At 37.6% G+C, this 27,728-nt stretch overlaps 1 protein-coding gene across 1 annotated transcript in view; it reads right to left on the bottom strand.

Annotated features, from left to right (window-relative positions):
• Nucleotides 1–273: 273 nt before the first annotated feature.
• LOC120539458 (cystine/glutamate transporter-like) overlaps nucleotides 274–27,728 on the bottom strand; it is a 92,183-nt gene continuing 64,728 nt past the window's right edge. Inside the window, exons 7-12 of the mRNA XM_039769531.1 lie at nucleotides 24,238–24,361; nucleotides 12,959–13,062; nucleotides 9,266–9,362; nucleotides 8,786–8,935; nucleotides 4,478–4,655; nucleotides 274–785 (exon numbers count right to left, since the gene is read on the bottom strand). Coding sequence (XP_039625465.1) covers nucleotides 721–785; nucleotides 4,478–4,655; nucleotides 8,786–8,935; nucleotides 9,266–9,362; nucleotides 12,959–13,062; nucleotides 24,238–24,361 — 718 coding nt within the window. The 3' untranslated portion in view covers nucleotides 274–720. The remainder of the gene's footprint in view (nucleotides 786–4,477; nucleotides 4,656–8,785; nucleotides 8,936–9,265; nucleotides 9,363–12,958; nucleotides 13,063–24,237; nucleotides 24,362–27,728) is intronic.

Genomic DNA, 27,728 nt, shown 5'->3' with positions numbered 1-27,728 from the left:
ATGTCTCAGGATGGTGACATCAGCCATAAATGTAGAGTTTTAATAAAGCATTGTGAAAGAGACTCCAAGGCCTTTAAAGTGACTGGAGAGACTACAGTTGGGAAGCACTGTGTTGATTTATTTGTCTCCTGTGGCATTACACTTCCATATCTTCAGGGCTGAGGTCACTCCTATGAAATGCGAATCGGAAATCAACCTCTCTTCTGTCATGCTGTTCAGTACTACACTGTAGTTAATAAAGATTTTCAAGCCTTTGAACACCTGGAATGTCATATGGTAGTAATTTATTTATTTATTCCCATCAACTTTGACACCATGTCAAAAAGATACAGATTAACATTCTTTATCATTTAAAAATAATTTATAATATATAGTAATCAAGACATGACAACATTCTAAAGTACTGAAAATATTGATACTGAATTTAGACATAATTTGAAGACAAATAAATTAAATTAAATTTGACTTTTAAACGTAGATTTGGAGTTTTTAGTGAGTGTTTTACTTGAAACTTTCTGTCGCTCTTTAAAGAGTTCTCACATGAGTAGAGAAACAACATAGTTACAAAAATGTTGTTTGGATTATTTCTTCACAGTGATGGTCTTTAACACATAAACATTTGTTTTGAAATGAAAACTTTGTTTCATGTTTGGTACATGTATACCATTCTTTAAAGTGCTTTTGAGCTTTGCAGTAAAAGCTTTGATCAGGTCAAGATATTTAGTAGGTCTGCACCTCCTGTGGCACCACTTCCAAGAGAACTTGTAGCTTCTTAGTGAGCATGTCTGTAAGATAATAAAACCAACATGTCAATCTTATCATCAGCCGAAGTAAAATTTCATTCACCCACAAAGCACTGCTTCTCTGTTTCCCATCTTGAACTGAAGTGATCCTTATATATGACTGAAAACAGTTTAAAGATCTATCTATCTATCTATCTATCTATAAATATTAACATGTAAGCCTAGGAAGACTGTTTTCAACAGGTTTTATTTAAATAGCACAAAGTAAACAATACATTGTGTCTCCTGTTACAGTGTATTTGCAATATAATTACACAATAATTAACTGCCTATAAGAGACATTTACTACAGGCAGTCCCCAGGTTACGTACGAGATAGGGACTGTAGGTTTGTACTTAAGTTGAATTTGTATGTAAGTCAGAACAGGTACAGTATTTTAATGAATGCTATTGTTGACCGACTGTAACCAAGTGCTCTGCCAATGAATGATGGAGTTTCACCTCTCTCTGACCTCTTTATTATTTCTACTTTATTTTCCATGGTGATGTTTTTTCTCTTCTTTACTCTATCACCAGCACTTGCATCAGAGTTGTGTTTCAGAGACATTGTTGGGAGAAGGGAGAAGAAAAAAGGTTAAGATGAGCTCTTCTGCACAGCTCTGTACATGCTATCACAGCAGGAAGGCACCCCTCATCAGCATGTCTGATGTACTGATAAGATACAACTTCCTGCTATGTGCTTAACAGTACAACAGGCTTGCTCCTTAGAATGAATGGGGGCAGTTCATCACCAGCCCACCTCACAGTCACCTCCACTACAGTATGCTGCCTGCAGCGTCCGCCCACCGAGAACGAACACGGTGCCATCACCGCCCCCATTCAACAGACAGTCATCCAAGGCACACTATAATGCTATCCCCCGCCGCCAAGTTCACACTCAATGGCCTCCGTTCAGCCACAACCAGGTCACCGCTTGCAGCATTATTACCAGCCGCCCACCGAGAACGAACAGGGCAGCTGTGTGTGGTGGGCGGGCAGTGAAACTGCTTGCCGCTGGGAGTCGCCTGAGGGACACTACACTGCGTAAGCAGCAAAATTGCCCCCCTCCAGCCTCCGCCCAGCCACCGCTTGTGGCGTCCCAAGGCCAAAGATGATGGAGTGGCAGTTACTGAGGTGCATGCGTCGCAGGTGCAGCTTCGTTCGTAAGTCGTAGGTCGGATGTCCGTAACCTGGGGACTACCTGTATATTGTCTGAAGATGAAAAAAGCATTTTTAATAATGTTATATACTAGAAAGATTATAAGCATATAACAATATGTTGTACTGAATGTCAGCTCAATAAAACTAAACATTCAAAGTGAAAGAATTGAATGTCATAACAGCAAACTTGCACACAGTTTTTATTTCATTCAATTAAGATGCTAATAAAATTACCACATATTCATCTGTTTGACCTATGATGTGACTAAATGTCCCAATACACAGAGACACACTTCCCAATCAGGAAAATTATTTGCACAATTAGTATTATTACTTCAGATTTATTTTGCTACCACTCTCTATCAGTTTTGTCTTTATTTAGATTTATTTCAAGTCATATATTATAATCTAATATTCACTGGGAAGTTGATAAGTCAGTTTTGATATTTGTTATTTATTCATTTAATATCTTTTTTTATTGAATTGAGTTAGTGAATAGCTCTATCAGTATGCATTAGCAAAAGTTAGAAATGGGCAAAGGTTATTCATTCACTGGAAAATTATGTCTCTAACCTTCTTTTATTATTTTACAGTATAGTGATAACCATCACTATATACGGTATTTCTGCCCAAGGCAAACTGTAATGAACCAGAGTATAATAGAAACTGAATATAATTCAGTAAGTAATAACCCAGTTTTTGAATTCATATAAAAAGAATAACTAAATGCTCATTTCTTTGTAAACAGCTTAAAACTAGATTTGTCTGAATTATCAACCAACCTACCCATCTATTTGTTTTCTGCAGCCAATACTGTATTTTAATTTCATGGTTACATTTATTAGTTTCAAAGTTACATTTATAAGTTTCATGGCTACACTTATCATATTCTGTGTTTTGTTTATCGCATACTCCATACACCAGGTAAGAGGTGCTAACCTCCTGAATAGGATGTTTTTCTTACAGACACCACCAATTAGAGTTGCCTAATGTATGATATGTGGATTTGGGAATGAGCTTATACAAAAATGGAGTGTTTTAATGTGGAGGGGTGACCCTACTTCCTTGACTGTGCCATAGTTATACTCACTGGCAAATATATCAGGTTACCACTGTCTGTGTCACTCTGCTTGGCTGTGCTCACACTCTAACCACACAATGGTTACAGCATGCATCCCCTTACGAGGATTGAACCTCGTGTGTCAGCATCCCATAGGGGATGCAAAACTGCATACACCTGACAAGCCCCAATAAGGTCGAAACACGTTATGTACTCTTTGTATTGTTTGGCAGATACTATATCACATAACTATGAGCTGCTTCTAGCAACTGAGAGGATATGGTGGATGCCTACAGACTGGCTGACCAACCATTAGTGTTACCTGGTAGGTAACCACTTAATAATCAGATTGCAATTCAGACTTAAAAAAGTATCTAATACTCCAATCTTCATCCTGCCAAATAAGTGAACCATCTGCTGTGGTGCAGGATCTTTGGCATTGCCTCAGGTGCTGACATCCGAGGTTCGATAACCATATGGGGATGCAAAAGTATGTACACCAGACGAGCTCTAATCAGTGCAAAACATGTGTCGTGTACTTCATTGTGTTGTTTGTCAGATACTTTATCACATATGTATGTAGGTATATATTTAGCATGATAAATGTACATAACGTTAAAGAAAATGGATAATGGATGTAAAAACTGTAAATCTGGACCAATAGCAACATGTCCAGGTATAAGGTGGCTCTTTCAAACTTACTTTGTGGTTTTGTGCCTCTGGATGCTCATGGAAGGGCAGAGACCAGCAACGGCTGCCCTGCCCATGTATTTACTGTAAACTAGCTTTGTTCTTCTTTCCTAAACCCCTTGCATCAATGGGGTGTCATAGTTTAGGGGCCAACACCCTTCCCCATGCTCTGTTCATGTGCCTCTGGATCAATCCTGGCTAGGCACAACCTATGTTCTTGAACTTTCCACCAATCAGCATTTTTATCCAAATTGCAGCCCACAAACCATGATTAACGTGTAATTTCAGACAATCTCAAGTTTCTTTTTTAACTTGTTTTGACCAGAAGGCAAGATATATTTTATATTAACTAAACAAGTCACAGTGCAAGGTCTTCTTTTTATATTTTAATTTTTTCCTAGTTCATGAGTTATCACTTATCTCATAATAATACCAGTACAATAACCTATTATTAATTCTAAAAGTGGATATATCAATCAAAGGTACATGTCATAAGGACAACGTGCAAAAGCCACACAGAGTGTGGCCAGGCATCAAATGCAACCAATGCCCTCCAAAAAAGTGTGGCAACAGTGTTAATTTTGTACCACTGTACTAAATATTAAACAATAGTCATTATTTTTGATATTCAAAATGCTGTTTCTACCTCACTGGAGACATGACTGATGCAAAGTTTTGACAAAAACTGTGATTTTTATGGATGTACCAGGAGATAAGTTTAATTATGAAAAACTAATTCCACAGCACTCTTTACAATCCAAGAGTGAACACTTTTCATCACTTACGAAAAGCTCTGATGAAGCGTAAAGGCAGTCTCTGCTTCTGAACCGCAAGAAAATAAATTGGGACACCAGTCAGTGTGAGGGCAAAACTGATGCCTGTGTTGACTGGATCAGAGTAGAGGGACATCCCCACAATGAAAAAACATACAATGGTGAAAACAGCAGGGATGAACAGATGTACCTATTCAAAAAGAGAGAAATAAAAAATTAGCAGTGTCCTGAAATTGACTTTAATTTCCACTGAACTATTCATAAATAATCCTTCTCATTTAATATTAGTTTACAAAACAAAACACAACCAGTTTAAGAAAACCTGAAAACTCTACCTTTGAAAATAAATATGAGTGCGGATATCATTGTCATCATTGTTTTAATGCTCTAAATTTTATTCTTGCAGCAAAAAAGACATGAATGTTAGGTGAATTGGTAACCCTAACTGGCCAAGTTTGAACAGACAATATAATGGACTGTAATGGACACCTCACCCAGAATTACTTTCTACATATTGCATTATTTGCTGAAAGAACAGCAAATGACTCTACATGTCTCTTAAAATGGCTAGAAAATGGATGAATAGAAAGTAAATGTGAAAAGCAAAAGTAATTTACAATTAAATATACATAAATAAAATGCATCTGTTTTTTAACCTGCAAAGTAACAATAAATACTGAAAATGAGGTCAGTTTGTCAGAGGACATGTTTATGCAAACACCAGTTAAAAGCAGGATGGCATGTTAAGTGGACAATCACATTTTTCGGGTATTGGAGGAAACCACAGAACTAATGGAAAATTCATATGGACCCAGGGAGTACGTGCAAAATTAACATAGATCGTGATGGTGAAAGAATGTGAACTTTAGTATCGACTGTGAGGCAGCAGCAGCACTAACAACTGGACATATCAACTTTATTTTGTCACAGATGAGCGGGGACACTGGCCGGCCGGGACACCTGGACAGTCACCGAGTTGGACAATATTACTCCTCGGCCACGAGAGGGCAGCCACCCGTTTCTAATTGGGAGCCACAGAGACGGAGCTAGGACGCTCAGTATGAGAGGACGTGGCCACCGCCAGGGGGCACCCGGACGATTAGAGAAGCCTGGATGGCAGCACTTCCGCCACACCAGGAAGTGCTGCCGGAAGTAATTCCGAGGACACCCGGAGTGCTTCCAGGTGCTTTCCTGACACGTCCGCCACACCAGAAAGTGACGTCAAGGGGAGCACCTGGAGCTCATCCGGGTCATGATAAAAGGGGACGCCTCCTTCCAGTAGACGAGCCAGAGTTGGAAGGAGGGAGACAAAGCTTGTGAGGAGGTGAAAGGAGGTCAGAGAAGGAAGAAGAGAACAAGAGAAGAGAAAGGAAGAGAGTTGGTGAAAGAAGGCATTGTGGTGCTGAAAATATTAATAAAAGAAATGTGTTTTGGACATTCTGGTGTCAGTCTGTCTGTGTTTGGGGGTATGCTTTCCACAATTTATACATGAAAACAAGCCTTTCAAAAAGTAAACTACTATTTAACACGATTCTAACTGTCCTTAGAAGAGTACTGATAATTCATATTTTTTATAATTTCAGCAACAGTTGCATCCACTCTAAATGATAACATCATCAAATCCACTGAATTCATTTCAGGGTCATTGGGAAGGGTCTGGAGGAGGGGGGTTTGGGAGGCAGAGGTTAGCCTAGCAGCACTGGGTGCAAGGCAGGAAATAGCCAAGTACAGAGACACAGGTCACTCATTTACTCACCCACCAACACAGAGCAAATTTATAGGGTCAATGCTCTCCGGAAACATGATTGGTTAATATAAATATCTTATCTATGAGTTACCAATTAATCTTACACACATGTCTTTGGGAATGTATAATGTAACATTGGAGTACACAGAGAAAAACTTATTTCCTAACACGTAAGCACAGAGAGTGCTTTAACAGTTTCTGTAACAGTATTATGGAGAAGGATTTGAGAATGTTTCCCTAGAATGGAGGAAGAGAAACCATTGGACAATCACTGAGGTCACTTCCAGGAGTCATGAAACTGCACCCTTTTTAGTCCACCTGGAATTTAACCCATCCTAGTCCTAACCCATCCTCAGAGCAGCAAGGAGCTCTGCAACTCTGAAACTAATTTTCTTAATGTTTTCTCACTTCTTACTTCAATTACTGGCCATAAAAACTAAATAGGGAATCCTCCCCAACATTTCTTACACTGTCCTTTGTTTGTTTTCACAACATGCAAAATCCACTCAGACAATGACTGCACACAAGACACAAAGTCAGAACACTGGATCTGTGCGGTGGCAGTGCTAACCACTTAATTTAGTTTACATCTTGGGAAACCACTACTCTTTATTCTGAAAGACGCTTACGCAGGAGAATTTTCATGTTTCCTCAGTGGCATTTAAACTTACAATATACTGATAAAGTCTGATAGCAATTATATTCAATAAATCCATCCATCCATTTTCTAACCCGCTGAATCCAAATACAGGGTCACGGGGGTCTGCTGGAGCCAATCCCAGCCAACACAGGGCACAAGGCAGGAACCAATCCAGGGCAGGGTGCCAACCCACCGCAGGACACACACAAACACACCCACACACCAAGCACACACTAGGGCCAATGTAGAATCGCCAATCCACCTAACCTGCATGTCTTTGGATTGTGGGAGGAAACCGGAGCGCCCGGAGGAAACCCACGCAGACACGGGAGAACATGCAAACTCCACGCAGGGTGGACCCGGGAAGCGAACCCGGGTCTCCTAACTGCGAGGCAGTAGCGCTACCACTGCGCCACCGTGCCGCCCATATTCAATAAAATAAAATAAAAAATCGGGGGTTTCTCTCTTAATTAATTAATTGATACTATGACATTTCTCAATAATCACTGTCAATCATAAATTTTGTGACAATAAATAAATCAGTGGACCTGATGTCATCAGGATTATGCTGTTCCTGAAAACACATCAAGGATGTAGTTGCATGATAGTCATCTACATTTATCCAATCAGAGTTAAATTTAACCACTTACATCATAAAGGAGGGAGTCTATGAAAAAGAAACACAAAGCCTGTTATCTGAAGTAAAAAATAGTCCTTTCAACTTTGACTCTGAAGAAAAAAAGAGCTGTAGTTGTTTACTAAGATAAGTAGATTTTTTTAGACCATTACTAAAGCCTGTAAAATTCTGTGCCTTTGAGCATACAGTTCTGTAACTGAGCCCTGCAAAAAACTGATGTACTCGTCCTCTTTTTATTACTGCATTGTGCCCGATGCAGCCAAGCTAGACACTAGCATCCATCTCTCATGAATCTAGAATTATTAAATGCATGGATGAATGTTATTGTTTATCTTTTTAGTAGTAAATAAAAAGGAAAAAATAATATCTAAATGTCTTAAATTTTGCTTAACAATACCTAGTTGATTTTGTATTTAGTATACTTACTTACATTTATTAAAAAGATCAAAAGTATTAATTAATTATAATAATCCAAGTAAATGTGGTATATGTTTCTTTTTGTTGATTAATCCTTGGAAGGAACCTTGAGTTGCTTGTAAATGTATGATAAGGTGCTATATACATAAAGTGATTATTATTATTAATAATAATAAACAATAGCAAATACATGCATGCAAAGTTAGCTAGGAATTGAAAATTGGTCCTGGGTGAGTGTATTGGATGTGGGCCTAAAACTGGCTGGTACTCTGCCTCCAGTTGGTTCTTGCCTTCTACCACTGATGCCATGTTAGACACCAGACCCACATGACTTTGAATTGGATTTACTGGATTAGAGAATGTTATATTATGAAATGTAAAATTTAATATGGTGTCAAAAAGATTGTTGGTAAACACCGAACTTGAAATCATAATTGATTTACCAGACTGAGTACAGTTTAAATACTGCATGGTAAAATCTACATCCTGGATATGCCTTAACTCTGTCTGTCTCCTCGTCCTTACAATTATGTCAACTAATAAAATCCAGTCAAACTAAAGATGGCTATAATCTCTTTTTTCTGAGATGGGGGCCATTTCCTTCAGAAGACAGTCATTTCTGGTTACAGATTCTTATGTTTGAGATTGTTCAAGAAAGTTGATGGACGGCCAGTCTGTAAAGATTTAGTTCTTGCCTTGCTGCAGAATGCAAATGGTAAAAATAACTTAATTTTAATTATTTTGAAAGAAATGTACTTAACATGAGGGAAAAAAGAATTCAACATTAAAAACATGCATGCTCTGTTTATGAAGTATTTTGCAGGCAGAACAAAACACTACAACAGAACACAAAACAGAGTGAATAATAAAATCAAGTACCTTAAAAGGTCGTGGAAGATCTGGGTTCCGATATCGATGAATTATAAGGCCCATAGTAGTCAGGCCAGTAAACAGCCATTGAGAAAAACTGTAAAAATTTAACAGTCCAAAAAGTTCACCGACCAAGATCATGACGACCACCATGGAGTACTGTGAGAAAGTCAGTGAAACTGTTAATGCTATATACAAAATATCATCTTCCAATATAAAACAATGAATAAATAAATAATCTGAATGCAATACCAATTTCTGATGAGATCATTAGTATAAATAAAAAGACACACATAATTTAATTTTTGATTTGTGAGGTAACAGGCTATCCCAGACCTGTTGATATCCTAACACAGATTCAGAGATACTGCAATAGTTACATAGGATTATCTGTTGTAGCAACAAACAACATTTGTTGTAATTAGTGAGCAGATAAAGCTTTTGTTCAGTGGAAATTGCCACCAACATTATAAGTAAGTCATTGGTTACCGTCAGAAGCACTGCTGGCAGAGGAGTGTGCCTTCGAATGTGAATCATAGAAAAGAGAACAGGCCACTGTCCTTCTCTGGAGCCGGAAAACAGCATCCTGCACAGTCAAATAAATGAAAGACAGAAATAAAAATATTATGTAGTTTAGGACCAACCAGCTTTCAGTTGTAATCACTTCAACTTGTGTCAAGTATTCAATAAAAATATTTCAACAGATAGATAAATCAATCATTTTTAATGCAGCATTATAACAGGAATGGAAGCATCACATTCATCCTCTGAATGTAATAGACATGGCAACACTTGTCTGTTCAACTATCCATGCATTTTTTATTTGGAGTATCTGCATGTTAGGCTATTCTACCAAAATAACAAAATGAGCTGCTCCATATGTTTATTTCAAAACAATATTTATTTATTCCAAAAGAATATTATTTATGAAGGGTTTCAAAACATCCACATTAGCATGACATTTATATGGCTTAATTCATAAAGTTTTTGAAGAACGAGGCACACCACTCTATGTCATGATTAGGGCTAAAATTTGAGGTCTCATAGCTTTTCCTGTTATAGAAGCCATTTTGTTTACCTTTGTCAGGGTTGCATTTGATGATTCTTGGGGCATGGTCTCCGGGGTTGTAACCTTGAATTAATCGGCTGATGGGATAAAAGGTCAGTCTTTTGCACAGTGCCTTATCTGCGTATGCCTTGTCTGGTTTTCCACCTATTGCCTGATTATTGACTGTAATTTTTGCTTCTCATCTGGATTTTGATTGCTTTGTTTTATTTTGATATACATTTGTTTTTCCTTTTGCACACATCTCCTGGTTTAACTCAAGAAACTGGTTAGCTGTTTCTCTGCCGAGTCAGGACACTGTGATTAGCCGATCTCGAATGAATTAACAGAAATATGTAATCCCTAAATCATGTAGCTAGTGGGGCTGTTAAAACATCACACTTAAGTAACATTTGTTGAATAATGATCATTAGAATAACTACTAAAACATGACAAACAGTGAAAACACATGACACATATTTGATTACTAAAGGAAAGAATGAAATGCTGTCTCAAGTATGGTTAACAAGATTCAGTGGTTAATAATGGATTAGTATACAGGATTTGTAAGACCCAATCCAATTTGGTAGAAGCAGCTCTAGCTAGTGAGTAGAAGATTATGAAGGGGGGTGAAGATCATTGTGGTGCAGTAACGTAAATTAGCATTACATGAAATATAAATAAAAAAAGTCAATGTCCACATTTTGCAATACTTTATCTGTAAAATTACTGATATCAGAGCTAACATTGTGCCTGTTGCTCAGTATTTGTCAGTGGGTGTTATTCACTCTGCTGTACTTCATCAGTTTTAGTCAGTTTCTTTTTAATAAAATTGTGAGTTCTATGAAGCCATCTTTTTATCCTACTTATTATATGCCTGCTCGATTCTTTAAAGGCATGCTTGATGTAATTAGTCCTAATGTACTACTGTCAATTGTTAAACAGAAAGTACTATAATTCAATCTATACACAGCTAATACTGTACTGTATATGATGCTCAAATGTGTGTAATGTTGCAAGGTGGCCTGCCTAAAACCACGATTCTTTTAATTTTTTTTACCTGGGACCTGGGAAGCAGACTTCAGGGTCATGCTGTTATGTGATGGTGGGCTTCTTTGGAAGTAAGCCAAATTAAGAAGATTGCAATTAATTTAGTACACTACAAACAACTTATATAATCTTTCTTTCAGGTGATATTGGGCAACACCACAAAATATAATGAAAGGCACCCCCGCACACAAAGGTAGATGGCTTATTAAAAGGTAAACGTTGGTGTTTGGACTTATCAGACAGCACACTGCTGTACAGCCCCACAAACGTTTGCCACATTGTGATAATACACAACAGTAATCCACAACACAGAGAAGAAACATGGACTAGCCCTGCCACCTGAGATGAGTGCATGGATGAGGCAGACCCTGTTCCCAAGGACATCATCACAATGTCAATTTAAAGATATTTGGATGTTGTACATTGAATTTAAAGAGTCTTGTACATATGGCAACATTAGTATTTATAATTAGCAAAATGAACTACTTTTTTTTATAAGTTCAATTAGAATATCCTTCAAACCTCTGTGGATACAGTCTGCGTTAATTTACACTGTGTTCCAGTGACAGTCCAGGCACTGCATGAGGGCACATTGCTCTCTCCACTCAGCTGTTGCCTTTTGCTCCCACTTTTGTATTTTTTTTCTTTCATCTGTGAATTCACAGATGTTTATTTCTCTGTGTTCTCCCATGGCTTGTAATAAACTCAGGAACATGGCCCAATATATACATTATGGTCATTGGATTATGAATATTCAAATAAGGTGCTTATAAGCCATATTTGTTTACTGATGAGAGGTGATGGGGAGTGTCTAAAAGCTCATGCACAATTGCTTTAAGTTGATCTGAATTTCATAAAAGAACTTGCTGTGGCACATAGTGTACATATTGTTTAATAAATCTGATTTTTTTTGTGTGTAAACTGTTTTTACCTTTCGAGCATAAGAAAAACTTTAGTATGGTAGCTTATACATGAGACCCTGGTCTTGACTCTTGTTACTGTGAAAAGAAAGTTTTCTTAAAACATCTTTGTTTGTGTTCTCACCAACACCCTTTTGCTAACGACATTCCAAGTCAAGCATGTTACCTTCTCCATAGGCAAAGTATTACCACTTATTTGTAACACTCAGGAACCTAAATATTGGACAGAACAAATGTGACATGTGTATGTTGTCTGTCAATTCATCAATGGCTATGGATATATCATCAGCCTGACTAAAACCATCTATCATTCAACATTGGATATTTTCTACCAAAATCTGAGCATGATGTACAGCAGTTCTAGTTGACAGTGGTACTTGTTTCATGGTGTAACTATAGGCTGTGTGGGTAAGGCTGGGATGCCACAAGTGACAGCAATGCTGTTGTTTCACATGGCTTAATTATTAGCATACATGCCCAATTGGTATTAAAACAAATTGATTAATGGTGTTTTCATACCCACCACTACATAAGGTTTCATTATGATTATTGCTCTTTTATATTGCTTTGCTCATTGATGTATCAAACTTGATGATGGTCAGTTTCTAATTGAGCTGAATTAAATTTCACATGAGGGAGGGCCTAATTTATTTTTTGCACTAGGGTTCTTCAAGTTCTAGTCATGCCACTTTACCTAGAAAATGCCTATTACAAAGTTTATAATACATCTGTATCAGTAAACTCTTTGTTTCTAGCTTAGGGTCCAATGTAGTTTAGAGGAAACCACTATCTTCTTGCTCTTGTTGAGTGAGTAAACAGGTATATTCCTTCTGTGATAACGACTTGTTTTTAACATAGATTTGCACTGTGGTAACTGCTGGTCGCCAGCTGCGAAATCTGCCCACACCATCCTGCCCAGTGCCACCACACCACTGTGTTATCCTTAGCGTGGTGAATAAGATTCACTGAAAGTACCATGCTCCTGAAGTCAGTTGCCAATTACCCCTCACATTGTACTGTTTTGTGATATTTATAAGTTCTTTTTTTTTTTATAAGCAGAGAGTTGCCAATCCATAAAACATTTATTTGATTTAAACATCTAACTCACTTCCTGACATTTCACTCTTCCCCATCTAGTATAAAATTATGGCTTGAAAACTTTTTTACCTGGGACCAGCAAAGCAGCCTGCCATCTGAGTTCCCAAACAGGATGCAGCAACAAGGATGGGAATGATAGATGAGAAACCTTGGAGTGCTCTGTCAGCAAAGCTCTGAAAAAGATTACATGGGAAAAAACTAGTGCTATGGAAAATTTTCAAATAGTATGTTGCAGCTGTTCCATATTTACATAGTCCATGGATTCAAAACTGATCTGGCAGATAATGAACGTTTTTTTTTGTAAATTACAATTATACAAATTTTAGTACAGCACCAAATGCCCAATGTCAATGATGACAAGTTTTGTACTCGCTTATTATGGTTTGGACTGAACTGTACCTGTGACTGCTCACCTACTGGTGATCTCTCCCATTTGGTCTTTTTTAAGTGTGTTCACATATAATGCACAAAGCACCTACTGTGATAGCCATGACTTTCTGTATGTCTGCATGTCTATCTGTCTGCCTACATGACAAAATGTAGCCCTCTCATGGACTAATTTTATTCTTCAAGGAAATGTGACAAGACAATTCAGTTTTTATTACGAGATCTCGATCAGATAGTGTTGTACACAGTTTTAAAATTTCAAAATCTTCCATAGACAAGCTTGCAGTGTTGTACACAGTTTTAAAATTTCAAAATCTTCCATTGAAAAGTATTGCTAAATTTGCAAGCTTGTCTATCTTAAAACAGAGAAATGTTCTATGCAACTTCAGTTACACTTACAGTGTAAGTGCCAGGCAGGACTATCTGATTCCCTGCCCAGGAGAAAAGGTAGACCCTTGCTGAGAAGAGAAACTGGATAGGAAGGGCAGTGATGGACTGGAATCCTGTCAGGGATGGGTATTGGAGACTTAATTGGACAGGAGGACAAAATAAAGGAGTAGTCTTAGAAGACTCCTATTTCAGAAAATGTTTACTCCCGTATCCACTAGATGGCAGCATCCCAGGACCACAGTAACCATGTTGACACCTGCAGGGCATGATGGGAGTTTTAATGCCATGAGTCAGCCCTGTTGGGTCCCATAGTTGCTGCAGGGATTCAGGATCCCTGTTTTTTGGAGCTTCCATTTGACCCAGAAATCCTGCCATTGGGCTTCTCCTGGGTTTGACATAAAAAAGAAAGCTGTTCAGCCTCCTCCAGTTGGGAGGAAGGAAGGTAACACTCACTGAAGGGTGGTGGATGGAGAGAGACTGTATTTGTGTTACTTGTGTACATGGTTTGGGACTCAATGGTGTCCCCTATCTGCAGTTCTCTTATCAGCATGTCCGGTGAGGAGCACATTGAAATTGCTGAATGCATTTTCCTGCTGCTAATTCTTTAATTAGTTAGAGGTAAGTTAAATGATCTAACTAACTATAAAAGTATAAAATTCAAGCAAGGAAAAGAAAAGGTTATCTACATATGCATGAAGTACTCTGTGGCGTGTAATCCACTGTGCACAGAGTAAATAAACACTTAGTCACTGCTATTTACCTTGCCCTAAACCAAGCTCACAGCTCCATTATTTTAACATTATTATGATTCAATATTTTACTGTTACTATCATTTACACACGTCCTGGCGACAGGGACAGTACCGATTTTCAGGCAATGTGTCACACTAAGTAACTGAAGAATATCTAAATGCCTCGGCCTTAACAGGCTGCCCATCCGATAAAACACTGCTCTGCCAAAACAAACATTCTCATAATATGTTTAGAACAGTGCGTACAAAACTCTCTTTCACCAAATACCAGTTTGATATAATATATATAATAGCCACATCAACACTGAAGGGGAAAGCTTGATTGATAACTTGGGTTAAATTTGAACAGCAATGCCAAGGCAGCCAAAAATAGACAGTACTGTTATGTACTTGTTTATACTTGAAACATTGTGTGGAATCATATATGTTAATTTGTGAAAGTGTGTTTCTTTATTCCTGCCCACAACCCTTGGTGTTGATGATGAGATAAAGCAGGCGTTAAACAAATAAGAATAGACATTATGCATCAATAATCATGCTATGCAAGTATCCCAGTTTAGGACTTGAAAAATTGGTCCATCAGTGTAACACATTCAGCTGATATCCATAATGGTCTAATGTTATAATAAGGTTTGCCTTTCACTGCTGTTTTTCCCCAACATTTGTCAAAACTGAAAAGCTTTGCAAGTCTCTTTTCATGAAAATTACTATGCACAGCAAAGAATGGATTAATTGCAAAGGTTTTCTATTTTTTTTATCTAAGCTGTGTTAGCTTCCAACTGCAAATTGTCCCTATGTATGAATATGGTGTGTGTGTGTTTATGTGTCTATGAGAGTGATCACTGTGTTTAACTAGAGTCTGGTCCAAGTCTGCTGTCACCCTTTTGCCCAATCCTGGTGAGGTAACTTTTGGACCATGAAACAGACTGAGACATATGTAAAACCCACCTACTGAACTCAGTGCTTTGAAAGCTATTGTGTCTGCACTGCCCTCGAACACATCTAGATGTTACAGCATGCATATGTTTTCTAAGTTGTTTATTAATAACATCACCCATTTTGATCTGACTTCTTATTTTAACTCAATTATGTTGACATCTTTAATGTTGCTACTGTAAGTAATCCTGCTCTGATTCCTTGCCAGAGGAGAATAATGTTAATAATTTAACAAGGCTGATCCAATAATAGCAGAAGCTAAAATAATAGAAAGGGGAGAAATACCCAGGGGCACTGCTCAAGAATTAAGTTTGGTAAGTTTATCTTTCTGAGCACTGTATAAATGGTTGGATATTCTGCTGTTTCTTCTGTTTTGAGGAATGTAATTCTAGTACAGTTATGAGAAAAAGTAACTACTGTATATCATAAGTGGTAATGAATGTAGGCATATGCATTATTTTTTCTTGTGACAAATCTGGCATTTTTGTTAATTTAGATTATCAGAATTAAGACACCATGTAAATTGTATGTTTCATTTGTTTATCACCTTTATCTGTAGACACTGTTTGCATAAAGATGTAATGCTTGCCTGTCTGAATATGTTGAAAAAATCAACAATTTCCATGGGGTGTACATACTTTATCAAATGCACTGTATTTAAGGACAATCTGATACAATACAATACAATACAGTTTATTTTTGTATAGCCCAAAATCACACAGGAAGTGCCGCAATGGGCTTTAACAGGCCCTGCCTCTTGACAGCCCCCCCAGCCTTGACTCTCTGAGAAGACAAGGAAAAACTCCCAAAAAACCTGGAAGAAAATGGAAAATGGAAGAAACCTTGGAAAAGGCAGTTCAAAGAGAGACCCCTTTCCAGGTAGGTTGGGCGTGCAGTGGGTGTCAAAAGAAGGGGGTCAATACAACACAATACACAGAACAGAACAAATCCTTAATACAGCATAATAATAAAAATTTTAGAAGTACTGAGCAGAATTTAACAGTGGATGATATCATATACAGTAATAAGATTTGGATATTTTTAGAGTCCTGGAGACCTCATCCATCAAGCTGCCTCCCCATTTGGCCATTCCACGGCTGAAACGTTGCTCCGATGAAAGGACCCCTCTTTCCCATGATTCCGCTGATCCTCCATCAGGGATGACTTTACCATAGACAGACAAACAACTTGGCAGGTGGGCCGTGGCACCAATTGCCACATTTGGGTACCGAGAACAGACAATGATAAGAACTGATAAGCAAAGACAAGGAGAATCTGATAAGAATGGTTAAAGACAGGCTTAGGTTATATACTAAAAGATAGAATAAGGAAAAAAAAATGGTCAAAGTTTAAAAATGTTGGGTGAAAAGCAAAAAAATAAACAAGTTTCCTAAACTCCTATCTAAACTAAGACTGCAAGAGAAAGTTTAGTGTTTATCTGAGTCAAAGGATTAAATATCAAGTGCTGTAATTCGACATTGTAATAATGTCATACTGCATATGCCACTTATGTGACATCTTGCACCACCCCCATGTGACTTGGAACAGGCATTATAAAAATAAAAAAATGTTGATGAACTTGCCTAAAGAAAATTAAAATGAAAATTTAAAACCACAAAATAAATAGTTTTAATCTGCATAATAACAACATAGAAGGATACGTCAACAATATTTAAAGTATCAGGTGTAATTTCAATTTGCGGATTGTTATTTTCCATGGAGTTTAAAGTTTAAGTTTTGCTTATAATTTCTCTAATTTTAAGCTTTATTTATTGATATACTTTTTACTCGTTATTAGCATTATGTTTCTTTTGGATTTCACTTTCACATTACATATTTTGTTGTTGTTAGAAACCTGTGAAATCTCCAGAAGGATACTTAGCTTTGTTACATTTTCTGTTCCTTTTGTTATGGAAGAAGAAGAATTTGTTTGCATCTACTTTGCCTTTATGAAAATCTTTTATGTTGAGTCAGGTTTGCTGTTGTTGGCACTGACACCCAGTTGCCACCACATGATCATGAGGCATTCAACACGTGATGTTATCACTGCACCACTATTTAAGATTCTGCTGCGATAACTTATTTGTCCATGTATACAGATATTCTCAGAACCAAATAAATCACAACTAGATGCCTGGAGAAAATATTTTAAGTTGTTTTTTGACTCACAAATGTTTGTGTAGTGTGGTGGCTCTGAGGCTAGAGATCTGTCACAGCAATCGAAAGGTTGCTTGTTCAAATCCTATTAATGGCAGAAGTGATTCCACTCTGCTGGCCCATAAGCAAGGCCCTTAACCTGCAATTGCTCCATCCTGGGCATGATGTTAACCAGCATCCAGTCATGCAAGCAAATGAAAATTTGGGGGTTGGTGGCAGGATTGTGTGAAAGAAATTTTAACTGCTTGCAAACTACTAAGGATTAAAAGCTGTTTTATTATAACGGCAGGTTATTCATACAGGTGTCTGTCATAAGATAAGGTGAAGTAAGCTGAACTTGGGCAACTTCCTTTTTTAGGAACACGTATGATAGACACAGGAAAGATGACCTTTCCTTCTTTGGGGCCCCTCTTAACAAGTACACAAAAAGAAATGGTTGGTTGATTTGATGAAATGCTTAGATGCTGTTTCATAAAGTAAGGGGGAGAGAGGAAAATGAATATTAAAAACTGATTGAAACCGAGAAACTCATCTGTGACTGAATAAAGACTGATTGATTGAACAATTCCTGTCTTCCTCGGGGGTACTTCCACTATTGGCACTCCAGCTACTGTAAAAAACCTCCCACTCTTCCATTCCATTCTACTCAAACTAGTGTGGTGCTGAGGTGTCACCCTCTGCACTTGGGTGCTAATGTGGGATCCTGAGGTGGTAGTCATGTGGTGGTTTGGCAACGCACTTCATCAGTGCATGCTCCTAACCTCATACTGTGATGCTCAGATAACTTCCTAAAAGCAGCTTAGGCTGTATATTTCTGGAGAGAGTTATGGACATGCTGTTTGGATTGAAACAGCACAATATGAAAGTCTGGCAAAAGGTAATAAAGCTTATTAAAATTTTACTGTCGTTTTTAACATAGAACAAAAATTGCCAACAGATAACACAAGGCATAGCTGCATGGCCAAACAACATGCATCTGATTGTTCAGGAGATATTTGTGGATGTTTTCTGTAACACATGTCTGAAACTTCTGCATGTCCAATCAGTGCAAACAGCCTTAGAGAAAATTATGAATGGTCATGAAAAATAACCCATACTTTATTAAAGCCATTTAAATAATATTGCATGGGCAATGATTCAGTAATGGCAAAATTATAACCTCATCTCATATAATACAACAGCTCCTCTCGAGGCACCCTGTCATATGCTTTCTCCAGGACCTACAAAGACGCAATGCAGCTCCTTCTAGCCTTGACCATACTTCATCATCAATATCCAAGGAGCAAATAATCTCTGGTGCTCTTTCCTGGCATGAAACCATACTGCTGCTCACTAATCATCACCTTCCTTCTTAACCTAGCTTCCACTACTCTTTCCCATAACTTCATGCTGTGGCTCATCAATTTTATCCCCCTACACATACCCCTTATTCTTAAAAATCGGTACCAGTATATTTCTTCTCCACTCCAGAGGCATCCTCTCACTTTCCAAGACTCCATTAAACAATCTGGTTAAAAACTCCAATGCCATCTCTCCTAAACACCTACATGCTTGCATCGGTATGTCATCTGGACCAACAGCCTTTCCATTCTTCATCCCCTTCATAGCTGTCCTTACTTACTCCTTGCTAATCTGTTGTACTTCCTGATTCTCTATTGCCACATCAGCCTCTCAAAGTACTCCTTAAATCTGCTCAACACACTCTCCTCACTACACTACAATATTAAAATTGACAGCACATATTCATAGTCAAAAACAGAAGAAAACAAAACCAAAGTTTAAGCAAATTTCTAAAGGAGAACATCATAGTAGAAGAGCCAACAAATTGTGTTGCATATATTGTATTTTGTAACAAAGTCATTTTGCCTGACAGAAAAAGCTTCACATCAACATTTGTACTGATGGAGCACGTGGGTTAATAACAAAGTGTAAAATGACATTATAAAAAATAGAAAATATTCTACCTATGCTGCTTCTGTACATCATAAAGGAACAAAAAAAAAAACAACTTTTTTTAACATTTATTTCTTTAATTGATTTTATATATTAAAAAACAGTGTGTAAAATACAAGTCAGTGTTACAACAAACATGTTAAGTTTCATAGTCTCAACACACATCCCGTACCGAGTTTACAGAGCTATATACAGTATATTGAGACATTAAAATATTAGAACAATTTAAATGAATACTATTCATTCAGCTCAACAAAGCTTGCCAATCCTATCCACTAATTTCCTCCAAAATAAAATTAAGTGTAGGTTTGAAGGTGTCTAAAGTCCTATTATCTACAACACTACAAAGAAACTTATTCCATGTGTTTATAGTTCTCTGTGTCCAAAAAAAACTCCTAAAATTTGTGCGAAATTTACTCTTAACAAGTTTCCAGCTGTCCCCCTGCCCACTTCACATCACAAAGGTTAACAAAACTGAGTTTGTTGTTTTATGGCAGTATTAATGACTTCTTGCTAAATTCTAGAAAAAGCTTTGTACTGCACCTTCATTTTTCTTAATTTTAACCAAGATAAAACATCTTTCTCCCACTGAATTATGGACAGTAGATTAGGAGTCTTCTAAATGAGTAAGTTAAGATGACAGACAAGCAGTGCGGTGTGCAATGTTCATAGCAGAAGTTTGTCCCATTCGATTTTACTCCAAATAACACTTTCAGAGTATCTGGAGTAATTGTGAACAGAAAATTGACCATCAAATAAGCAACATTGTTCCTTATATAACCTGAGTATAGGGCATTCCCAAGACATTCAACAGATAAAGATAAGAACAGCTACATTTGATAATCCCAGCTGAAGTTTGATTAAGTTAGTGAAAGACCTGAAAGCCTCTCACAGCAAAGAACAAAATACTGGTTACAATTTCCCTAATAAATAATAAACTCATTCTTTTAGCAATCACCAATTTCAGAAGGCCTTATATCAACAACCTTACTGATTTCCTAAAGCAATTAAGGGTAATGCTCAATGATCTTTAATTAAATTTGTCATTTCACACCAGCTCCTGATATTTGACAAGATAACAGAACTATATTAGACTTAGGGTAGGTGTTCCCTATTTGTGACTACTGTATACTGTTGCCCAGGAACACAACAAGATAAGTGGAATCAAAGGATGGCAGTACATAAAATAATAAGCAAAAGACATATCCAAATAAATAAGTGTTATTCTAGATGCTTGACTGACTGAAGGAATAAAATGGAACAAATACACACTGACAGGGGGCACCTGTGTTTTGCTTCCCTCCTAGCTCCGCAAACTGATGCCTGCTTATAAAAACAATAAATTGCAAGTTGGACTAACTCTTCTCTCTAAAATGGAATGTTACAGAAACTTGTCACTTGATTTAATTATACTAAAAAGAAGCATTTCAGACATATTTGTCATGATCTACAGATAAAGGGGTCATACAGTAAATAATAAAGCTGATGTCACATTATGCGACTTCTACTTGTTGGGAATGTCAGACTCGTCAGCTGTAGTTGCTGATCTTGTCACTGGATCAACTCAATTTACAAGACTGAAAATTGATGGGCTTGTAAAATTTAGGAACTGCATGCCAACCTCCCAGCAGTCATACTCACTCCTTTTTGTGACAGCTAAAAACGTGCTACCTGACGGAACCAGTGCTGTACAGTGGGTTAACAGATATGGCAAGTTAAGTCCCAGTCTTGTCCCTCTTTTCTTTTTGTTCTGTTGTGGTACGTAAAACAAAGACATCAGGCAGATGAGCTTCCCTTCTGTCTGTGAGGTCCAAAACACCCATGTTCTATATTCCTTGTCTCTGCATTATATGCCTTGTACTTTCAGCTAAACATTCATTGACTGCCAGTTCTCATGAACACAGAGCCTGTCCCTATGACTAAACATAAAATTCAAAGTTGTTTGATTTTGTCAGGACAAGCTATGGACTAGTGAGTTGCTGGGTATGTCATATTACATGACTGGAAATGTCCCAGAGCATGCTGCCAACTGCCTTCAATAAATTATGTAAATGAGAGCTACATCTAAAAATCACTGAAAAAGTCATCTAAGGTGACATGGCCCTAAGACAATTTTGGTTATAATTTGGTTATAATTTTGCCTCAGCAATTTGAAAATGAACCATTGTTTGTGGGGGTAATTTACAACTGTTTAATGGCAAGTTTTAAGTAGTTCATGAAACATCTGAAATAATTTTAGGCATAACTGCATCCACAAGTTTGCACATTTATATTAAAAAGGAGGGTAATTTGCATAATAGAAAGGTGACTAGCTCTGGTTTACCTAAATGGCTGACTGAAAGCTTAAGCTTAAATGTCATTATGTTACATTAAAATACCAGCATGCTTTTCAATCCCTTAAATGAACCTGTTTACACAAGACTTAAATGTTTCTTATATTACAAGGATGCATTGCACAAATGCAACTTTTTTATCTGAAACACAAAAAGCCTTTGACTGCCTAATTGCTTTGCTCTGAGGGGACCCATTACTAACAAGATATGGTTATGCCCTTTCAACTCCAAATGTCAAAGTAGAAACTATCCACAAAATTCTTTTTATTTTCTTCAGTATTCTCTAGATGGCACCATTTTGTCCAAAAGAAGTATAATGAATTACAGTACATCCACTTCGATTATAGGGATCTAAATAACATGACTGTTCAAAACAATTACAATTTTAGAAGATGTTGGGTCATACGCTGTTTTTTTAATTAGATACTACAAGTGAATACAATTTAATACAAATCTTTGAAGGAACTAAGTGAAAATACTAAAGTTGTGGAACTTCCAGAATGCGAAGAATAGACTTTTAAATGTCTGCCAGAAAGTAGGACATCAGCTCTGTTACTATTTTAAATGATATTCCTATCTTTTTGAAGCATCTTTCCAATGTCAAAAGTTCTTGAAACATAACAGTAACAATACCAACAGAAATACAAAGTCAGTCGTTTACAATATGGAAACTAATACAGCACATGCTGCAAAGTAAATAGTTAAATAAAGATAACAAAAGTTGTTGATTAGCACAAGAAAACAATAATCAAGAATAAAAATAAAAAACTATAAACCAGTCAAGAAATCAATGTATAGTTCTAGATAAAGAATAAAAAAACAAGAATCTGATCAAAGAAATGAATATCGAAAGAGAAAGCAAGGATGTTAGCAGGAATTCAAAGCCTTATAAACAGATGAGATTTAAGTTGAGTGTAAAATGTATGAACTGAGTTATAAGATAACACTGGAAGTGACTTTCTAAAATGTTGAAATAATGTAACTATATACTCATGCAAATTGTACACAAGAATTAGTTTCCATAAGTTTTCTTTTCAGAAAACAGGCCTGTGAATAGAGTTGTGAATGCTGCTGCAACATCACAGATCTAAAGTATTAAGGTGTACCTTATCAAGTCAACTCAAGTTAGGGACCATGCACTGATACAGTGTGTTGCCGCACCCACTACATGACGAAACAGCTCAGGATCCTGGTTTGCAACCCCCCAGGCAGACACGCGGCCCGGTCCTACCCTCCGGAAATGACCCTCTATCTGCCGCAGCCAGGTGTTACGTGGGTGACCCCTTGGCCTGGTCCAGCCACTTGGGTCCCCAACAATGAGGATCTTACAAGCTGGATCACCCTCGGGGAAATGCGCCACATGGCCATAGTGCCATAACTGACACTCCCTCAGAATGCAGGTATTGTGCCTCATTCGGGACTCCATGAGCAACCGCTCATTCGACACAAAGTCAAACCAACAGTATCCAAGGATTTTCCGGAGAGACATAGTACCAAAGGAGTCCAGTCTTCATCTCAGGTCACTGGACAGCGTCCATGTCTCGCAACCATATAGCAAGACAAGAAGTACCTTTAGATAGCTGGTTATGAACACCAGATTGGCAAAGAAAAATCATGGCTCAGCAGAATAAACATAACACAGAAATACTTTTGAGTGCAGTTATCAGTTACCATGACCAATATTAAGTATTCAGATTACTTATGAAATCAACTAGGATCCCAACTTTAAAGATGTACTGTTCAGAAGAGATTTTGTTAGTCTGAAAACAGCATTTTGAAACATTCTGCAAAAATCTATTTCTCACATCAGAAAAAAAAAGAAATCACATAATTATTGGTCACAAAGGTACAGCAGAACAGTGTGACCATTTGTATCTATCATTAGAGCAATACAAACTTAAAATATTGGTCTACAATAACAGAAAATGAGTTAAAGCACTAAATGAATAATGGACACTGCTAGAGTCACTGATAATTAAGTGGATGCCTTTTTTTCAGAAAAATAACATAAATACATCTGAATCTTCCTTCTTTTAAATGTTTAACGTTTAGGGAAGTTTAGTGTAGTTATGTGGTAACATTATTCTATAAATGCATCCATTCATCTAATTACAGGCCCTGTCTCTTTCATCTCACATTTGTGAGATGCCAGAACACATTCTAGTCTTTGCTGTGTGCAAAACAGAAAGCAGTGCTCGCCAGAGTGCCAGTCCTACAAAAAGCACTCTTACACGGACACCCACACTGAATTACATCAGGTCCAATTTAGAATAAACACTTAATACATACATAAAGGGAAGAATCTACTTGTTACAGAAAGGCAGTGGCACAGAGTTTTAGTGCAGCAGTACTAATCACTATTCCACCAGGCAGACATTGTAAAGTCATTCTAATTCAAAACATTGTATCCTTTCATATTTATTAAAAGTGAATTTACAAACCACAGCCACTGCATTGGATTCCAGAACATCTTGAGATGTCAACACAGTGTAATAAGAAATGTTTGTCAGGAGATATGCAACTGTCACTGTTACCATAGATAATATTATCGACATGGGGATGTTTCTGAAGAAAAAACACAAACAATTAACAAACATTTACCTTTAACCATCCCAGTCACAGTAAATAATACTAAACACTTCTATGAAAGCTCTTTCAGATAGAAGGTATTACAATTTTGCAGCAAAATCAGTGAGAAAAATGGCTTGCGTCTGAAAGAAGGTACGCCAAGAAGTAGCAGGACAAAGTAAGTTGGGTTAGAATTATTTGTCTCTGTGTTCAGTTCTTAGTAATGGTGTTTTAAATTACAATTTTCTGATCAATGTCAGCTTAAGGTCAATTCAGGATCCATTAAAAGGTTCTTTGTTCCATTATTAGTGGCCAGGTATAGCTGATTGTGTTGAAAGAAATGAAAGATGTCAATTATAAACCATTATTTAGCATTTTGGAACAGTCACTTAAGGAAAGAAAAAGTACAACAGGACTAGAAGGTTGCAAATAACATGGATCCTGGTAATTATAGACCAATGTGTCTTACTTTTCTACCATGCAAAATTATAGAAGCTGTAACAATACACAAGCTAGAAAATTACCTATATAAAATTAGCATTCTAAATAACAGCCAACATAGCTTTACGAGAGGAAGATCCTGACAATTTTTTAATATCTTTTTTAACAGGCAGCTGGAGTCAGTCATTGTCCAACCCGCTATATGCAGCTGGAGTATTTCACACAAAAAAAAGCATATGACAAAATGTACTTAGACTTTCAAAAAAAATTTGATACAGTCCCACACCAAAGATTCATTATGAAACTGGAACCTTGTGGCTTAGTAATAATCTACAAAACTAGATATGAATTTGGTTAACCAACAGGAGAAAATGAGTATATACAAGAGTAGAATGCTCCATGTGGTGTGAAGTTAACAGTGGAGTCCCTCAGGAGTCAGTCCTTGGGCCATTACCGTTTTCTTATTTGTATTGTGACACGAGTCACTGTCTTGCACCCAAGAGAAGACACTGAGTTCACAGGCTTCAGGAAAACCAACTTTACTATTAGTCAAAACAGGCACAGTCAGGGTCTTTATTCAAATGGGAGCTACCACTTTAATATACACAGACACAACAAACAAGCAGTAGTGGTGCCAGTTTAGTGGCCAGGTTAGACTGTTCCCTGCATCAACCATTATCCAACTGGTATGTATTGCTGTGAGACTGCGAACCTGAGGTTGCTTCGGCGGCCAACAAGCAATCCCTGCTTGCGCTGATGGAGTTTTGGGGTCTCAAAAACTTCAAAATATTAATTACATGGATTCTAGGATAATTAGCAAACTTGTGAAATTTGCATTTGACACTAAAAATGGAGGAGGAGCAGACACTGATTTGAAAAGAATTCAAAGAAACCTGGACAACCTTCAAAACTAGACGAACACTTAAAAAATGCAGTTTAACATAGAAATGTACAAGTGCTACACATGGTCAAAAGGAACATCGATTATGAATAAAAGATTAAAGGCACTGTCCTACAGGAAGCAACCTATGAAAGGGATTTAGGGGTTTCAATCGGCACAATATTTTAATCAACTAAGCAAATAAAAGATTAGGTTATATTGTAAAAATTGTTTAATATACATGAAAGGACATTAATGAGTCCACATCTGGAGTATTCTGTGCAATTCTGGTCATCACACCACAAAAAAGACAGCAGCAAAAAAATACAAAACAAAACCAAACAGAAATAAAAAAGCTTAAAGATATAACCACATTGAAATAACGTACCTGTTCCAGCCCTTGAAAAGCTTGTCTTATTTACAGTGCATCTGGAAAGTATTCACAGTGCATCACTTTTTCCACATTTTGTTATGTTACAGCCTTATTCCAAAATGGATTAAATTCATTTTTTTCTCAGAATTCTACACACAACACCCCATAATGACAACGTGAAAAAAGTTTATTTGAGGTTTTTGCAAATTTATTAAAAATAAAAAACTGAGAAATCACATGTACATAAGTATTCACAGCCTTTGCTCAATACTTTGTTGATGCACCTTTGGCAGCAATTACAGCCTCAAGTCTTTTTGAATGAGATGCCACAAGCTTGGCACACCATTCCTTGGCCAGTTTCACCCATTCCTCTTTGCAGCACCTCTCAAGCTCCATCAGGTTGGATGGGAAGCGTCAGTGCACAGTCATTTTAAGATCTCTTCATGTTCAATTGGATTCAAGTCTGGGCTCTGGCTGGGCCACTCAAGGACATTCACAGAGTTGTCCTGAAGCCACTCCTTTGATATCTTGGCTGTGTGCTTAGGGTCTTTGTCCTGCTGAAAGATGAACCGTCGCCCCAGTCTGAGGTCAAGAGCGCTCTGGAGCAGGTTTTTATCCAGGATGTCTCTGTACATTGCTGCAGTCATCTTTCCCTTTATCCTGACTGGTCTCCCAGTTCCTGCCGCTGAAAAACATCCCCACAGCATGATGCTGCCAACACCATGCTTCACTGTAGGGATGGTATTGGCCTGGTGATGAGCGGTGTCTGGTTTCCTCCAAACGTGACGCCTGGCATTCACACCAAAGAGTTCAATCTTTGTCTCATCAGACCAGAGAATTTTGTTTCTCATGGTCTGAGAGTCCTTCAGGTGCCTTTTGGCAAACTCCAGGCGGGCTGCCATGTGCCTTTTACTAAGGAGTGGCTTCTGTCTGGCCACTCTATCATACAGGCCTGATTGGTGGATTGCTGCAGAGATGGTTGTCCTTCTGGAAAGTTCTCCTCTCTCCACAGAGGACCTCTGGAGCTCTGACAGAGTGACCATCGGGTTCTTGGTCACCTCCCTGACTAAGGCCCTTCTCCCCCGATCGCTCAGTTTAGATGGCTGGCCAGCTCTAGGAAGAGTCCTGGTGGTTTCGAACTTCTTCCACTTACAGATGATGGAGGCCACTATGCTCATTGGGACCTTCAAAGCAGCAGAAATTTTTCTGTAACCTTCCACAGTTTTGTGCCTCGAGACAATCCTGTTTTGGAGTTCTACAGACAATTCCTTTGACTTCATGCTTGGTTTGTGCTCTGACATGAACTGTCAACTGTGGGACCTTATATAGACAGGTGTGTGCCTTTCCAAATCATGTCCAATCAACAGAATTTACCACAGGTGGACTCAAATTAAGCTACACAAACATCTCAAGGATGATCAGGGGAAACAGGATGCACCTGAGCTCAATTTGGAGCTTCATGGCAAAGGCTGTGAATACTTATGTACATGTGCTTTCTCAGTTTTTTTATTTTTAATAAATTTGCAAAAACCTCAAGTAAACTTTTTTCACGCTGTCATTATGGGGTGTTGTGTGTAGAATTCTGAGGAAAAAAATGAATTAAATCCATTTTGGAATAAGGCTGTAACATAACAAAATGTGGAAAAAGTGATGCGCTGTGAATACTTTCC

Source organism: Polypterus senegalus, chromosome 11, assembly GCF_016835505.1.
Source record: "Polypterus senegalus isolate Bchr_013 chromosome 11, ASM1683550v1, whole genome shotgun sequence".
In the NCBI taxonomy this organism is placed as follows: Eukaryota; Metazoa; Chordata; class Cladistia; order Polypteriformes; family Polypteridae; genus Polypterus; species Polypterus senegalus.
Note: the sequence above shows the minus strand (reverse complement) of the source record. Positions and strands in the feature narration are given on the sequence as shown.